This window comes from Hyla sarda, chromosome 1, assembly GCF_029499605.1.
Source record: "Hyla sarda isolate aHylSar1 chromosome 1, aHylSar1.hap1, whole genome shotgun sequence".
Lineage (NCBI taxonomy): Eukaryota > Metazoa > Chordata > Amphibia > Anura > Hylidae > Hyla > Hyla sarda.
In genome coordinates, this window is record NC_079189.1 from 411319078 (window position 1) to 411337324 (window position 18247).

Genomic DNA, 18247 nt, shown 5'->3' on the forward strand with positions numbered 1-18247 from the left:
CATTTTGGAAACTATACCCCTCATGGAATTTAATAAGGGGTGCAGTGAGCATTTACACCCCACTGGCGTTTGACAGATATTTGAAACATATCTACACCAAAAAAAGAGATACCAGTATACTGAATGAATACAAAAATAGTGAGTAAGCTTTATTCAAGTGCATTATAAAAAGACATCATACATAAAATACAAGGTACTATACAGATGAAAGCTACAGAAAAAATGTAGTGATAATGAATCCACAAAGGTAAACAATAAGGACGGCAGGGATACAGTACACAGATATCAAATTGCAACATGCCCATGAATATTGAAAATAAATAATGGGAAATACATATACCAAATATGTAAGGCTGGTATATGTCCTCAATGAGGCTATAAGTAAAGTGCAAATAATCAATTGTATTGCACCTAGCCCTACTCAGAGGTCAGTCAGCAGCATTACAAAGTGGTAAAAAAAAAAAAGGGGAAGAGCATGAAAGACAGCATAAAATATCAAATACCTGCCATACACCAGTAGGGGAGATCACTACCTGTACCCCAACGCGCGTTTCGCGTATGGGCTTCGTCAGGGGGCGTGTCTAGTACTGAAGGGCGTTCATATTTATAGTGGTCCTCCTAATACAATTGGTTAGGGCTAGGTTGAGGGGCAGCTAATTCAGCCAATGGTCATGGGTGTTATACAATCTCACCTACTTGAAACTGTGCATCACTTCTGACAGCCTACGTGATAGGGCAGATGCCGTGTGTGGCGCTGGTGCCCGCTGTCTCGGCGGGTGACGTGACTTCCTCCAGCGCCACATCCGGTCCGGCTCCCGATCACCTGACTCGTACATCACCGAACCGAGATCACATGACCGATGCGCCACAGCGTCCCATAGCGCATCATACCCATGCGATCACAGTACAGCTCCGTGACAGACGAGTCAGCCGATCACGTGATGTGCACAACTCACATGATCCCTATCAGCGCCGGCTTTACTACCAGGGAAGAGATCACTATAGTAACAATAGCTCATGCAGTCACATGATAATAGTCACATGCCTAATATAGCCAATAATATCATAATGAAGGAGAGGAAAAATAGTAATAAAAAATATAATAAAGGAATCATCACCAGTATGTGAAAAATACGTGAAAGGTGCTCAAAGTGCAAAAGACCAAACGTGACAATAGTGCAAAATCAATAAAGTTATATACTTACCTAATGAGATAAATATAATAATAGACGTGGTGTTAATCCCATAAGAATAAATAATCACAACTCATAGATGTATCAATTAACCCTCTAAAAAAATCTTAAGAGACAATTCAAATAATTTAATAAACAATAAGGACGGCAGGGATACAGTACACAGATATCAAATTGCAACATGCCCATGAATATTGAAAATAAATAATGGAAAATACATATACCAAAAATGTAAGGCTGGTATATGTCCTCAATGAGGCTATAAGTGAAGTGCAAATAATCAATTGTATTGCACCTAGCCCTACTCAGAGGTCAGTCAGCAGCATTACAAAGTGGTAAAAAAAGGGGAAGAGCATGAAAGACAGCATAAAATATCAAATACCTGCCATACACCAGTAGGGGAGATCACTACCTGTACCCCAACGCGCGTTTCGCGTATGGGCTTCGTCAGGGGGCGTGTCTAGTACTGAAGGGCGTTCATATTTATAGTGGTCCTCCTAATACAATTGGTTAGGGCTAGGTTGAGGGGCAGCTAATTCAGCCAATGGTCATGGGTGTTATACAATCTCACCTACTTGAAACTGTGCATCACTTCTGACAGCCTACGTGATAGGGCAGATGCCGTGTGTGGCGCTGGTGCCCGCTGTCTCGGCGGGTGACGTGACTTCCTCCAGCGCCACATCCGGTCCGGCTCCCGATCACCTGACTCGTACGTCACCGAACCGAGATCACATGACCGATGCGCCACAGCATCCCAAAGCGCATCATACCCATGCGATCACAGTACAGCTCCGTGACAGACGAGTTAGCCGATCACGTGATGTACACAACTCTCATGATTCCTATCAGCGCCGGCTTTACTACCAGGGAAGAGATCACTATAGTAACAATAGCTCATGCAGTCACATGATAATAGTCACATGCCTAATATAGCCAATAATATATAGTCAAGTTATACTTACGTCCAAGACCATCAATCACCTTCCAACGGTCACCCAATTTACGGGACATGTTGGTCCAGAGTCATCACCGAGCCTTAGTTCAGAAACCAGCTTTTGAGAGACCTAAACCCAGATGGGGATGTGCCCCCTGTGGTAAATGCAAGGCCTGTGCCAATATTTGTACAGATACTGTATTTCCTAATTCAGATGGCTCACGTATTTTTACCATCACTCACAGGATCTCATGCGATACCATAGGGGTGATATATCATGCAACATGCCCTTGCGGCCTCATTTACATCGGGATGACGACCAGAGAGCTTCGAAGACGCACTCGAGAACACGTACTTGGAATTTTGGCAGCCAATAAGGAAATGGACACTACAAAATTAACAACAATTCCACGGCATTTCAAACAACATCATGATAGTGACCCACACGGATTCTCGGTAAGAGGAATTGACCGTGTTTTCATTGGTACCAGAGGCGGGAACTGGAAAGTGCAGCTTGCTCGTATGGAGACAAGATGGATATACAGGTTGAAAACTTTATACCCTGAAGGCCTTAATGATCACGCCAGCTTTGCGCCATTTCTATAATTAGGTATATTTATGAGTTAACTCCGTTTCTTTTTGTGTCTAGTCCACTCCTTGATTGGAGTTTTTTATTGTTTCTTGATTTTAATATTATTTTACTCTCATTCATTTCTTTTTGCTTTTCTTCCCTTTTCCATTTTCTTTATCCTTAGGATGTTCTGCTTTGTGGCCTGAGGGGCTGGATACTTCTGTGTGGATGGTCATATTGATATTTCTTGTTGTGCGCCAGTTATTGAGACGTGAATTATTTAATAATCTTCTGAACCTTGCCATACACCAGGGAGATTTATAATGTATTAATATATGATGATCATTTTTAATTTAAATTTGGTCACTTTATTCATATCATTTATATATAGATTTTATTACTATAATATTGTATACATTTATATAATTATGTACTATCTAATTTCTTTTATGTTAGTGTCACATATATCTTGATCATGTATTTGTTTCACCCTATTGGTTTTGATGTACTCATATTATGGTTTCAATTTTTTGTATATGATGTCACATTTGACGCACCACAATATGAATTTGTGTAGAGTATATTATTTCACATTATTAATTTTCTCATATTTAGTCTCACTGGGGACATATAAATATTTTTCTTTTATATATTTTTTTGTTTTATTTATTATTTTTTACAGTAAATATGTTTATTGATTTTCTATTATAAATTATTTGAATTGTCTCTTAAGATTTTTTTAGAGGGTTAATTGATACATCTATGAGTTGTGATTATTTATTCTTATGGGATTAACACCACGTCTATTATTATATTTATCTCATTAGGTAAGTATATACCTTTATTGATTTTGCACTATTGTCACGTTTGGTCTTTTGCACTTTGAGCACCTTTCACGTATTTTTCACATACTGGTGATGATTCCTTTATTATATTTTTTATTACTATTTTTCCTCTCCTTCATTATGATATTATTGGCTATATTAGGCATGTGACTATTATCATGTGACTGCATGAGCTATTGTTACTATAGTGATCTCTTCCCTGGTAGTAAAGCCGGCGCTGATAGGGATCATGTGAGTTGTGCACATCACGTGATCGGCTGACTCGTCTGTCACGGAGCTGTACTGTGATCGCATGGGTATGATGCGCTATGGGACGCTGTGGCGCATCGGTCATGCGATCTCAGTTCGGTGACGTACGAGTCAGGTGATCGGGAGCCGGACCGTATGTGGCGCTGGAGGAAGTTACGTCACCCGCCGAGACAGCGGGCACCAGCGCCACACACGGCATCTGCCCTATCACGTAGGCTGTCAGAAGTGATGCACAGTTTCAAGTAGGTGAGATTGTATAACACCCATGACCATTGACTGAATTAGCTGCCCCTCAACCTAGCCCTAACCAATTGTATTAGGAGGACCACTATAAATATGAACGCCCTTCAGTACTAGACACGCCCCCTGACAAAGCCCATACGCGAAACGCGCGTTGGGGTACAGGTAGTGATCTCCCCTACTGGTGTATGGCAGGTATTTGATATTTTATGCTGTCTTTCATGCTCTTCCCCTTTTTTTTTACCACTTTGTAATGCTGCTGACTGACCTCTGAGTAGGGCTAGGTGCAATACAATTGATTATTTGCACTTTACTTATAGCCTCATTGAGGACATATACCAGCCTTACATATTTGGTATATGTATTTTCCATTATTTATTTTCAATATTCATGGGCATGTTGCAATTTGATATCTGTGTACTGTATCCCTGCCGTCCTTATTGTTTACCTTTGTGGATTCATTATCACTACCTTTTTTCTGTAGCTTTCATCTGTATAGTACCTTGTATTTTATGTATGATGTCTTTTTATAATGCACTTGACTAAAGCTTACTCACTATTTTTGTATTCATTCAGTATACTGGTATCTCTTTTTTTGGTGTAGATAGGTTATGATAGGATCCAGTTTACGCAATTGCCTGTTAGCCAATTGTGTTTGTTCAGTGACAGAGATATTTGAAACAGTGGACTGTGCAAATTAAAAATTTAATTTTTCATTTTCACAGACCACTGTTCCAAAAATATGTCATACACCAGTGGGGTGTAAATGCTCACTGCACCCCTTATTACATTCCGTGAGGGGTGTAGATTCCAAAATGGGGTCACATATGGATATTTATTGTTTTGCGTTTATCAGAACTGCTGTAAGAATCAGCCACCCCTGTGCAAATCGCCTCAAATGTACATGGTGCACTCTCCCTTCTGGGCCTTGTTGTGCGCCCCCAGAGCACTTTGCGTCCACATATGGGGTATCTCCGTAGTCGGGAGAAATTGCATTACAAATTTAGAGGGTCTTTTTTCCCTTTTACCTCTTGTGAAAATAAAAAGTATAGGGCAACACCAGCATGTCAGTGTAAAAAATTTATTTTTTTACACTAACATGCTGGTGTAGACCCCAACTTCACCTTTTCATAAGGGGTTAAAGAAGAATAAGCCCCCCAAAATTTGTAAGGCAATTTCTCCCGAGTACGGCGATACCCCATATGTGTCCCAAAACTGTTGCCCTGAAATACGACAGGGCTCCAAAGTGAGAGCGCCATGCGCATTTGAGGCCTGAATTAGGGATTTGCATAGGGGTGGACATAGGGGTATTCTATGCCAATGATTTCCAAACAGGGTGCCTCCAGCTGTTGCAAAACTCCCAGCATGCTTGGACAGTCAATGGCTGTCCGGCAATACTGGGAGTTATTATTTTGCAACAGCTGGAGGCTCCGTTTTGGAAACAGTAGCGTACCAGACGTTTTTCATTTTTTTTGGGGAGGGGGGCTGTGTAGGGGTATGTGTATATTTAGTGTTTTTTTATTTTAGGTTAGTGTTAGTGTAGTGTAGTGTTTTTAGGGTACAGTCACATGGGCAGAGGTTCACAGCAAGTTTGCCGCTGGAAGTTTGAGCTGCAGCGCAAAATTTGCGCCATCTCAAACTTGCAGCACTCACTGTAAACCTCCACCCATGTGAGTGTACCCTGTACATTCACATTGGGGGAGGGGGGGGGGGGGGAGGGGCAAACATCCAGCTGTTGCAAACTCCGAGCATGCCCTTTGGCTGTCCGTGCATGCTGGGAGTTGTAGTTTTGCAACAGCTGGAGGCACACTGGTTTGGAAACACTAAGTTTGCAACCAAACTTAATGTTTCCAAACCAGTGTGCCTCCAGCTGTTGCAAAACTACAACTCCCAGCATGCATGGTCTGTCAGTGCATGCTGGGAGTTATAGTTTTGCAACAATTGCAACAGCTGGAGGCACTGAGGTAGGAAACTGACAATGTTTTCCAACTAGTGTGCCTCCAGTTGTTGCAAAACTACAACTCCCAGCATGCCCAGAATGCCCAGGCATGCTGGAAGTTGTAGTTGGGCAATATCTGAAGGATCAGATGTTGCCGAACTACAACTTCCAGCATGCTTGGGCAGTCTGGGCATGCTGGGAGTTGTAGTTTTGCAACATCTGGAGGTCCACAGTTTGGAGACCACTGTATAATGGTCTCCAATCTGTGCTCTTCCAGATGTTAGAGAACTACAACTCCCAGCATGCCTGGACAGACTGAGCATGCTGGGAGTTGTAGTTTTGCAACATCTGGAAGAGCACAGATTGGAGACCATTATACAGTGGTCTCCACACTGTGGACCTCCATATGTTGCAAAACTACAACTCTCAGCATGCCCAGAAAGCCAAAGGCTGTCTGGGCATGCTGGGAGTTGCAGTTTTGAAACTCCCAGAGGCAGCAGTGAGATCGCTTTACGGCGATTTCATTGCTGCCAATGAAGATGCCGCACTGCTGCCGGAAACTCACCGCCGGGACGCAGCGCCGCCGGGACCGCCTGGAGGACGTCGCTTGCGCCGGGACCGCTCGGGACGCCACATGGACGGGTAAGGGACAGTTAGCAAAGCGGTGTGTGTCCCGATCCCCGTGATCCAGACTCTCACACCGCGCTGCTAAGTATTCTCATAGCGAAACGCTGCTATCAGCTAGTCAGATTTGACTAGCTGATAGCAGCGATTGCTGGGGGTGGGGTGGATGAAACCCCCCCATGGTCGCATGGTAAGATGGCTGGCTATCAGTGATAGCCACCATCTTACCGGGCGCAGCAGGATGCCGCGAGTAGCGGCAAAAACGTTCATGACGTACCTGTATGTCATGGGTCGGGAACACCTTGCCACCCATGACGTACAGGTATGTCATAGGTCGGGAAGGAGTTAATGAAGACAGACTGGAAGAAGCCGGAGAAAGGTCCCGTGCTTACCAAGCGCTTCAAAAGTATGTTCCCGATGCAGGGAGACCAGGTATCTTCCTGGGGACCTGTGCCTAAGTTGGATTTGGCTCTCTCCAAATTATCCAAACGGACCTTGGTACCCTCGGATGATGGCTCTAGCCTCCAGGATAGTGCTGGACGGTATACTGTTTCATACCGAAATTTTTGTGCTGCACGATATGAATTTTTCCCATTCCGCAATACCGGTTGGGCCCCTAACCCCTTGGGAATTAATTCATTATCAACCCAGCGCTGCGCTGTCCCCACATCAGGGAACTAATCATATGTGATCCGCGAGGGCTGTTCTGCTTCAAACCCCCAATTATCAGCGCTGCGCTGTCCCCATCAGGGTAAATACTCACAGATCACCCGCAAGCGGTGCCCTCCTTGTCCTCCTGTTGCGGCCTGCCGGCGCTGACACTATACTGAAAGCTGTATCCCTATGCCCGAGCTGCAAAAGGTAAACAAAATAAACTTTAACTCACCTTCCCCTGTCAGACCGGACCTGCTCCCGCCCCCCAGCGATGTTCCGCCTCGGCCAGTGATTGGTTGAGTCATGTAAGAAGCCGGCCCGGCATCGGCCGAGGCAGAACATCGCTGTAGCCAGTGATTGGCTGCCGGCTCTCAGACGTTCCAGTCTACAGGAAGGGCGTGAGGCAGACGTAGGAAGGTGTGTTAAAGTTTTAGTTTATCTTTTGCAGCCCGGGCATAGGGATACAGCGTACAGTATTGAGTGACAGCGCTGGAGGGCCGCAACAACAGGAACAGGAGGACGAGGAGGGCAGCACTTGCAGGTGGTGTGAGTATATACCCTGATAGGGACAGCGCTGGGCTGATAATTGGGGAGGGTTGAAGCAGAACAGCGCTCGTGGGTCACATGATTTTTTTTTGGGGGGGATACCGTTATATACTGTGGAACCACCATAAATAAATACTGTGATACACATATTTGGTCATACCGCCCAGCTCTACTCCAGGATGCCATGGACCGTAAGGCCGATTGCGCTTTCTGGCGCACTTATTCCACCGTCTTGGCATCCGACACTGTGGCGATAGCCTCTTCTGAGGAGGCTAAGTTCCTGAGAAACAGATTCTCAGATTCAGTGTTATGGAGGGACTTTCTGATCGGAAAGGGAAATCTCTTCCTCAGCAGTCCTTTCACAGTCGAGGAAAGAGGTATGGAGCCAGATCTGGCTCCCAAGCCAAACCCCAGAAGGATTGGGGGTCCCAAAAGCTAAGGGGCGGTAGATGCCCCAGGGGCTCCAAGGGTGGAAGATCCTTGCCGCCCTGACTACGGGCCTCCTTGAGGCTCTGATACCGGCCAGTGCTCCCACTCTGTCCCCACTTCCTTACCCATCCCTTCCTGTAGGTGGACGTGTCCACCATTTCCTAGATGCTTGGAGGACCCATGTCGGGAGTGTTTCCCAGGGTCAGGAGCCCCCTGAATTTGTTAAATCTCACTCTACAAGTGCAGCAGCTACCTCTTTTGCAGAAAGCATCTCGATTCCTTTGGAACTCATCTGTAAGTGTGCTTCTTGGAGGTCTCACTCCACTTTCATCTCACTATATAGAGTAGATTCTAGAATAGCTAGCTATTCCTCATTTGGGCAGTTGGTATCCTCTGCCAGGAATGAGTACCCTCCCAAGGGGGTATCTACTTGCTAAATCCCATCTGTGCCACTGGTTAGGACATAAGGGAATCGTTCATTTCTAACAATAATTTGTTTTCCCCTAGTCCTAACAGTGGCTCATCAATCCCTCCCTTACTGTCTGTTTCTTTCTTCTACTTGTAATTACACAAGGGGGAGGGTCTAGACATTTATTTAAGTTTGACAAAATTTCCACCAGTCCTAACCAGTCCACTTGCAGAATACCCCATCTGTGCCACTGTTAGGACTAAGGGAAAACAAATTGTTAGAAATGTTCTTTTTACACTTAGAAGATTGTTGTAGCCCCCAATAGGGGACTATTACATGCAGATTGCATACACTGAACAATGCTGTACCATAGCATTGATCAGTAATCTGTGCTCCATTGCTCCAGCCTGGATCTCAGGCTTTGAGCAATCAAATGCTGATCGGACATCAAGGAGCTAGGTAAGGCACCTCCCACTGTCCTCTCAGGATGCTGTCATTTTACAGCAGCAGTCCCGAACAGCTCTGCTGAGCTAACAGTCAATATTTTCTCCCAGTTTAGACACAGTGATCATTTATTGTGGTCTAAAGGGTTAATACAGGACATCAGCCCGATTGGTGATGTCCGGTATTAGCCTTGGGTCCTGGTTGCTGATCACAACCTGAGTGCGCTTCACCTAATGGGAGCTGGTTGCGAGTGCAAATACACTCGTGGTCGTTAAGGGGTTATAATAATCCAGAAAGCCTGCAGTTTACATTCTGGACACTTCCTGCTTTGTATTGATCACTTTCCACTTAAAGGCTACTCTTTACAATTACAATGAAAGATGACACCATCAGATAAGAGGATCACAAAATCTGTTGCTCAGAGCCAAGTTTCCTACTCCCTGAAGAAGGACTCCTGCACAGGTCAGAGCATGCCTACAAAACACTTCCTTAGTATTGAATAGGATATACTGCATACTATTTTGTCTTTATCCATGGAGCTTGCAGTACATGATGTTGCTAAATACAAAGATGGCTGCCCCCATAATATACAAAATTGAAGACTTGCAGTCAGAAAATAGAGCCAGATACAGAAACATGTATTTTTATTGTGTTTCTTAGCAGTAAAAATGGAACAAAAAAAACAAAAAACACTTTAGTGGCATTCACTTTAAGTCAGCCTTTCAACCATTGTGTGTTGAATGAGCATTCATAGAATCCTCTAGGATTAAAAAGGATTACGCTTCTTTAGTTAATCATGAGTGATAATCAACTAAATGACTGGTGTTATTTATAGCCATTCTTGAAGAAACCAAGCTAGCTTTTGTTCCTAAAACTGCTTGTTTAAGAGAAAATCTGTCTGTTGCCCATAACCAGTCAACTTTCTTTCATTTTTAGACTATAGATTTTTATTGGAACAGATCTGCTGTGTTAGGCCTTGTGTGATGTTATTTTCCACTGATAATTTAACATTGCTCTGAAATCTGATTGTTTATTCATCCAAGACCAGAAACCTTATATTAGACACTGGTTTACAGAGTTTTATTATTGTAATGTGGGAGTCAACAACCAGTACAAGCCAAAGTATAAAATTCACAACATTTCCCCCCCCCCCCCCCCCCAAAAAAAAAATTTCTTGCAAAAACAGGAAAAAGCAAACATGTATCAATCATACTAAAACCCTGATCTTTTAAACACTTGAAAGGGGAAACGAGCTCAACAGTGGCCCACAAAAATGGGCCAAGTATGATGGAACAAGCCGAGAAATTAATAGTCACACACTCTCCATCCTTTAAAGTTGTACATGCTGACAAATCCACTTCTGTAAAACTTAAAATGTATATTTTACAGACAAAGCCTGGAATTATTGGGTTTCGGGAAAAATATAAAACAAAAACATTGGTACTACCATTAAACTTCCATTTTAATATCTCCACAAATTGTGAATAACTACAGACAAAGTATAGTCATAATGTAACAATGGAAGGACTCCATGCTAGCATTATAAATATGGAATTATAAATTTAAAACATTTCTGGCTTAAAAAATAAATCTGGTAGTAAAGGAGGCTTTAAACTGCTAGTAGGGTCTCTCCCTGCGCTCCTGGCGGTGATCACTCCTAGTGGAAAGAAAAAAAGATTTTTGTGATCAATTTTTTCTCAAAAAAACAAGAAAAAAAAAAAACACACAAACTTACTTGTCAGATTTCCCTGGGCCACCACGTCTACCGCCTCCTCTTCCTCCCATGGGTTCTAATAGAGGCCCTGGAGGTCCAGGTGGACCACCCCTCCTTCCTCCACCAAAACCTCTGTCCATTCCACGGCCTCTAAAGCCTCCTCTATCTCCTCCACGACCACCTCTGAACATCCCTGGGCCGCCACGGTCCATAAGGCCTCTGCCTCCCCTCATACCTGGGCCTCCTCTACCTCGTTCACCACCTGAAGTGTGTGCACAAGAGTTGGGAGGGGGGAAAAAAAAAAATTATAAAGAGCTGGTTTCCTCATATCTAGCAGTTTTGTTAGTTTGTTATTACATTACTATCATGCAGCATGTCTATCTATGCTGGAACATGGTGTGCCGTTTTCCCTGCAGTTCTCCACTGTGTATTTCTATGCATTATGAGAGAGCTTCCCACTGTCTTCCCATATCTCATTGACCAAAGACCCAGTGCCAGAGAATCACATTACAAAAAGATCACACGAAAGGCAAACAGATGGCACTAGCACAGGTCCACAGTCACTCATACTTTGCTATTTACACATGGCAGATGGAAGGCAAAATTGTAATATTCATGGCACTCAACTAGGCAAACAAAAAAAAAAAAAAAAAAAAAATGAATAGCTACATAGTTACGCTCACTGGTGAAGTGTTTAATCTCTATTAAAGGAGTATGCCAGGATAAGAAACTTATCCCCTAATCTAAGGATAAGGGATAAGTGGAAGACTTGCAAGGGGTCCCAGCAGTTGTACCGCCTGCGATCTGACACTTATCCCCTGACACATTTTTCTATCCCATAGTACTCCTATTAAGGGTGCGTTCACACGCTAATAACTAGCAGCGGCTTTCCGTGGACAGTCCATGGGTCCCTGGACAGTCCGCAAATCTGACACTATTGCGGACTGTCTATGGACCCATTTAAATGAATGTGTGAATGCACCCTAAAGGGGTAGTCCGGTGGGATTATTATTATTATTTTTTTTTTTAAAGTGTCCATTAAAAACTCTAATCCAGGCATAGTAACTGTGTGAATTAATTTTTGCATGCACAGCAGAAGAATCTTTGGGGGACATTTATCATGGTGTTCACCCTTTTGTGTAATTAGCCCCTAACAAAGTCACAGCAAACTGAACAGTGACTTTATATAGAGCATTTTTACACACTACTGCATTTGTGTGTACCGCACAAATTTTGCACTGGTCATCGAATCATCATTTGCAACTTTTGTAAAAAGCAGCTAATTTATGTACAATGGACCACATTTAAAGTCACTGGTAAAAAGTGTCTATATCACACAAAGTGTATAAAATTATGTATTAAAGTTTGTTTTAATAGTACTGGATCATCATTAACGCAAGTGTATTATAAAAAAAGACTCTTGCTGGAAGCATATGCTGCTTGTTGATATGAGGAAACAAAACAGGAAAACATTTGTTAAATAAAAGGGAACAAAGTGGTTTGGTAGGAAAATATTTCTGCCCTATGCTGGCTGGAAGAATATAAAAAAAAATTAAAAAAAAGTGTACAGACAAAGATTCAGACTACCTGGAGGTGGAAATGGAGGAGGAATAAAGCCTTCAGGCTTAGGTGCCTTGCACTGGTTGCACTCTGTTCGCCATGCAAAATTCTGGTTTCCACAACCCCTATGGACATAGAAATAGGCATTAACAATTGCAAACAAAAATTGACACTACTTTTTTTTTTTAAATATAATAAGCCTTACGGGTTTGGACATTGCCAGTCTCCTGCTCGGTGCTGTACGTTGGGGCCACCAACTGGACTTCCTCGCGGTGCCCGTGGCCCTCTAGGCATGAATCCACCACGCTCACCCCCTCTGCCACCCATTCGGCCCATGGGACCTACATGTTAACATTCCGATTAGTCACTCAAAACAATTGAAAAGCAATTTACCAAAGCAAGCACCAAACGCAACTTACCGCCTCTAAGGAGTGGAGGCTGACCACGACCCTCACGAGGCAACAATCCACCTCTCATGTTACCAAGAAGGGACTTCTTGCGGGCCAAGGACACTTTTAGTTTGTTCCCCTGAAATTCTTTTCCTTTAGCACAAAATAAAAATACCACTTCAATGTTTACTAGCAATTCGAATACAGAGTAACCAACATTTTTTTTAAAGCTCCAATATTGAGGTAAATTACTAACATACATAAGAGCCTGCCAAGCCACTACAATTGCTGAATGCAATTACTTTGTCTACATAGTAAAGGCTATACATGTAGATATTTAAAGGGGTACTCCGCCCCTGGCATCTTATCCCCTATCCAAAGGATAGGGGATAAGATGTTAGATCGCCGCGGTCCTGCCGCTGGGGACCCCGGGGATCGCCGCTGCGGCACCCCACCATCATTACTGCACAGAGCGAGTTTGCTCTGTGCGTAATGACGGGCGATACAGGGGCCGGAGCAGCGCGACGTCATGGCTCCGCCCCTCATGACATCACGGCCCGTCCCCCTTAATGCAAGTCTATGGCAGTGGGCGTCACGCCCCCTTCCCCATAGACTTGTATTGACGAGGCGGGCTGTGACGTCACGAGGGGCGGAGCCTGACGCAACGATGCTCTGGCCCCTGTATTGCCTGTCATTACGTGCAGAGCGAACTAGCTCTGAGCTGTAATGATAGCGCAGTGCTGCAGCAGCGATCCCCGGGGTCCCCAGCAGCGGGACCCCGGCAATCTGACATCTTATCCCCTATCCCTTGGATAGGGGATAAGATGTCTAGGGGCGGAGTACCCCTTTAACCCCTCAAAAGTGAACATGCAAGTTCCCTACTGCACTACAAGCTGCCCCATTACCTTGTAGTGGCAGGGCAGAGTTCTGCCCTGATTAACAGAGTGCAAGGCATGGGCAATGTGACCAGATGCTGCTGCCACAACCCCTCCTTCATGACTAGTTACCAAGTTAGGACCATCAGTTTTTACAGGAAACAGACTGTCAAAATGCAGTGCATGAGGTAACGGGACAGATTGTAGAAAAGCTAATAAATTCCCTCAAAGGGGTACTCCGGAGGGAAAAAAGTTGAGAAATGTTTTCAAATCAACTGGTGCCAGGAAGTTAGATTTGTAAATTATTTCTATTTAAAAATCCTAATCCTTCCAGTACGCTGCTGCTGTATACTACAGAGAAAGTTTTTGTAGTTCTTTTAAGTCTGACGACAGTGCTCTCTGCTGACCCTTCTGTCTGTGTCAGGAGCTGTCAAGAGTTGAAGCAGATACCCATAGAAAACCTCTCCTGCTCTGGACAGTTAATGACATGGACAGCAGTGTCAGCAGGAAGCACTGTGGTTAGACTGGAAAGAACTACACATAGAAATTCCGCAAACAAAATGAGAAAAAAATTGAAGCAGAAGGATTGCCATAAAACAAAAAGTACCATAAAAAGTACCATACTAAAATAAAAACTGAAAAATGTTTTCACCCTGAGAAAATTGAGGGTGGGAGAAAATTAGGAAAAAAAGCCAATTTACTAAATGCCTTCTTCCCTACTATATTCACAAATGAAAATGCATTGACAAATGACATGAATGGCTTTGAAGCAAGTGCAGGGGCTGCGCTCGCTTCAGAACAGAGAGGGTCCAATACTATCAGTAGTGTGACCAAAGTAGTAACTACCCTTAAAAGGGGGATCAAACAAATATCCTTTAACCTATGGATAGGGAATAATGTAAACAAGTTGGTTGGTTTCCAACAACTGTGACCCTCGCTAATACCCAGTGCAGACCACTCCATTTTTTACAGGGCCACTGAATATTTCGGAGATTGAAAAAAATATAAAAAATAAATAAAAGCCTTTTAATAATGACAGGGCAACATATATTTACAGTTTGAAAGTTTTTTGTTACATTATCACTAGAGTGGAAAAAACTTAATTATGAATTCAGTTATGAAGACAAGGTGGCAGACACGAACCATCACAGAGCTCCACTGCAGTCTTTGCAGAAGGTGGATCCTCAAATGAAACTGTTCCATCACCCTTTGGTTTACCAGTCTCCTTATCGGTAAAAAGGTTAACTAAAGGCTGTCCTGTTCTTTTGTTCATCTATAAGAAAAATTAGAATAAAAATTATACACACACACAACCACATTTCTGCGATATCCACTGGATATGCTACATAGAGCAGCTACTGGCAAAGCTCCACTGCACAAACATGTCAAGGAATACAGTAAAGGCAGCAAGAGTCATGAAAAGCCCAATGCAAATGAAACTGTAGCCCTATTAACTGAGTAAACAGTTGAGTAGCCCGGCGCACACTTTTTTCCTTTTATCCCGTCCGGGCTGCAAAATAAAAGAAAACACACTTTCTCTTACCTGCCAACGAGCCCACGGAGCTCCCGTACAGGTGTTCGGTCCCCGGGCTGTATTCTTCTTACTTCCTGTTAGCCTGGCACGTTACAGAGCTTCAGCCTATCACCGGCCGCAGCAATGTCCCGCCTCGGCCAGTGATGGGCTGAAGCTCCGTGTGACGTGCCGGGCTAACAGGAAGTAAGACGAATACAGCCCGGGGACCGAACACCTGTACGGGAGTGTACCGGAGCTCCGGGGGCTCGTTGGCAGGTAAGAGAAAGTGTGTTTTCTTTTATTTTGCAGCCCGGACGGGATAAAAGGAAAAAAAGTGTGCGCCGGAGTACTCCTTTAATGCAGTCCATCTTGGTGTACCTGTTCTAGAGACAGACAGGAAATTAAGTTCAATATTTGTAAAGACAATACATTACATATCAGATGATCTAAAGTTGAGTGAAAAGATACTGTCCATTTAATTTGACTACTTTACCAAGGGACAGGTGTAATTTTGGGTAAACCCCTTGAAAGTAAAGGTCCTTTAAAAATATCTGATATCAGAACTCAAAATGTTAATTTATAGCAAGACAATGCTTGTGTGACCACTAGAAATACAGGTGCCAATATTTGCCTCAATTCAGACAGTCCCTGTACAGGAAGATATTTTAGCAGCACAACAAACCTCCCCCATATTGATAGCAGCGATTTGAAATATAAGGGCAGCGTTTCAATCTCTAGTCTTTAGCAAATCTGCAAGTTTTATTTAACCTCTTGAGGACGAAGGGCATACCTGTACGCCCTTTGTCCTGCTCCCCATCCATGATGCACACTCGGGAGCTGAGCATGGGTCTTAGTGGGGGTGGTCCCAGCTATCTGCTGCCAGGACCAGTGGCTAATGCAGGACATCACCGATCAAAGTTGATTGCAGCGTCTGAAGTTTAAAAAAACACATTTCCTGGCTGCTCAGCGGTGTGACGTGATAATATTGATCTATGCTATGGCATGGCACAGTGTATGCAATCTGAAAATTGAATGTAAGTCTATGGGGACTATAAAAAAAAAAATCTATAAGAAGTGATCAAAAAGTTCCATCAAGACAAAAACTGTACCGATAAAAACTACAGGCTACAACGCAAAAGACGCTTTTTGAAGGAGAGGAGGAAAAAAGTAAAAATGGCCCAGTCCTCAAGGGGTTAAAGGCACAGGCCTCTTAATTAGATCCATCTTGTAAGCTGCCTGCGTTTGTGAATTCCATGGTGTTGACCTAGCAAGACTCAGGGCTCCGTAAGCATTTGGTAATATAGGGACTAACTTGAAAACAATGTAGAAATACCACTAACCTTCACTTCACCACAGTGTTTGAAAAATTCCACCACCTCTTCAACCGTCACATTATCATTTAGACCCTGCATATAGATTGTGTTGTTCTCTGGTTCCTCTTCAGGTTCCATTGGGGGCACTAAAAAAAGCAAACAAATCAACTTGAAAAAAAAAAAAACTTAAAGCAATTTGAAACAGAAAATATATATGCACATGCACATCTTCTGAAAAATGCTTTGTTGCCCATAGCAACCAAAGCACATCTTTTCAGCCTAAAAAAAAAAAAAAAGAATCCAAAAAAAAACACTACTTTATTTGGAGAATTTCTTAAAGCAGTTTCTTTTGGACTGGTTTGAGCTTTTTTCATTTTTTATTTATTTATTTATTTTAACTTTTTACAGTCTGTTACCTGCATCTGACACCTGCCAGTAATGATGGACACTGGAGATCACTGATGTCTCATTTAAAATGTTCACACTCAGTTATGGTGCCCACACCTGGTGGGTCCAGTTTTACAATTGGCATCCCCTGCAATGTAATTGTGGGGTGCAGATAGCTTGTCAGGCCAGCCAGCCAGAGGCATGTACTAGGTCTCTGTGCAGGCTGTGAAATAGCAATTGATACAGCATGATACTGATCACGGATCTATCCATCTATATGCAATCGAATAATCAGGCACAAGAAAAAAAATCCAGCTAAATAACCCCCTTAACTTAAAAATAAAAATGAACACATTTGTAGTGCCACATGTGGGAACTTCCTTACCAGTTATGTCATTCTTTATCGCACATGGTTAGTGGAACAAAAATATTTAAAAAAAATAAAATAAAAAAAAAAAAAAAATAAAAAAAAGTTACCTTACAAAATTGTGCAATTCTATTTTTGTGCCATATAAATAATTTTCTGGCTACATAAACCCTAACTTTTACATACCCGTATTTATCGGGGTATACCATGCACCCTCAATTTACCTTATTAAAGTTTTTTACCCAAATATCCTTGGTAAAATGAGGGTGCGTGTGTGCACGCATGTGTATACCCAGATACACCCCCAGAAAAGGCAGGGGGGAGAGGGTCATCGCTGCCTGCTTCTCTCCCGCTGCTCGTTCTCTCCCCCTGACTATCGGTGCTGGCACCCCATTGCCGGCGCCGATAGCCAGGGGGAGAGAAGCGGCGCCGGCAACAGGGCAGCGATGCCGATAGCCAGGGGGAGAGAAGGGGCAGCGGCACCCATTGCCGGCGCCACTGCCCCGTTGCCTCCCCCATCCCCGGTTGTATAATTACCTGTTGCCAGGGTTGGGTCCTCGCTGCTTCAGGCCTCAAGTGTGCGTCCCATGTGTCGTTGCTATGCACTGCACGGCGCAATGACTAGTGACGCAATTGCGTCTCGCAGTGCATAGCAACGGCACAGGGGACGCACACCGGAGGCCTGAAGCAGCGCGGACCCAACCCTGGCAACAGGTAATTATACAACCAGGGATGGGGGAGGCAACGGGGCAGCGGCGCCGGCAATGGGTGCCGCTGCCCTTCTCTCCCCCTGGCTATCGGCGCCGGCAACGGGGTCAGGGGGAGAGAACGGGCAGCGGCACTGATAGCAGGGGGAGAGAAGGGCCGGCAGCAGGGCTCTAGACCCCAGGACAGGCAGGGGCACAGAAGCCGGCAGCGGTCTCTGCACCTGCAAAGCCGCTGCAGTTCATTGATTTAAAGCGCCCGCTTTAAATCATTGAACTGCAGCGGCTTAGCCTAAAAAGTGCATGTTATACGCTGATAAATACAGTAGTTCTAAGTAACATGTTTTA

General features: G+C 43.8%; 1 protein-coding gene across 1 annotated transcript in view; it reads right to left on the reverse strand.

Annotated features, from left to right (window-relative positions):
• Nucleotides 1–9706: 9706 nt before the first annotated feature.
• The window catches only part of EWSR1 (EWS RNA binding protein 1), a 34538-nt gene continuing 25997 nt past the window's right edge, over nt 9707–18247 (reverse strand). The window contains exons 11-17 of the mRNA XM_056528724.1: nt 16469–16587; nt 14759–14888; nt 12771–12893; nt 12557–12692; nt 12379–12476; nt 10813–11053; nt 9707–10734 (exon numbers count right to left, since the gene is read on the reverse strand). Of these exons, the coding sequence (XP_056384699.1) occupies nt 10695–10734; nt 10813–11053; nt 12379–12476; nt 12557–12692; nt 12771–12893; nt 14759–14888; nt 16469–16587 (887 nt within the window). The 3' untranslated portion in view covers nt 9707–10694. The remainder of the gene's footprint in view (nt 10735–10812; nt 11054–12378; nt 12477–12556; nt 12693–12770; nt 12894–14758; nt 14889–16468; nt 16588–18247) is intronic.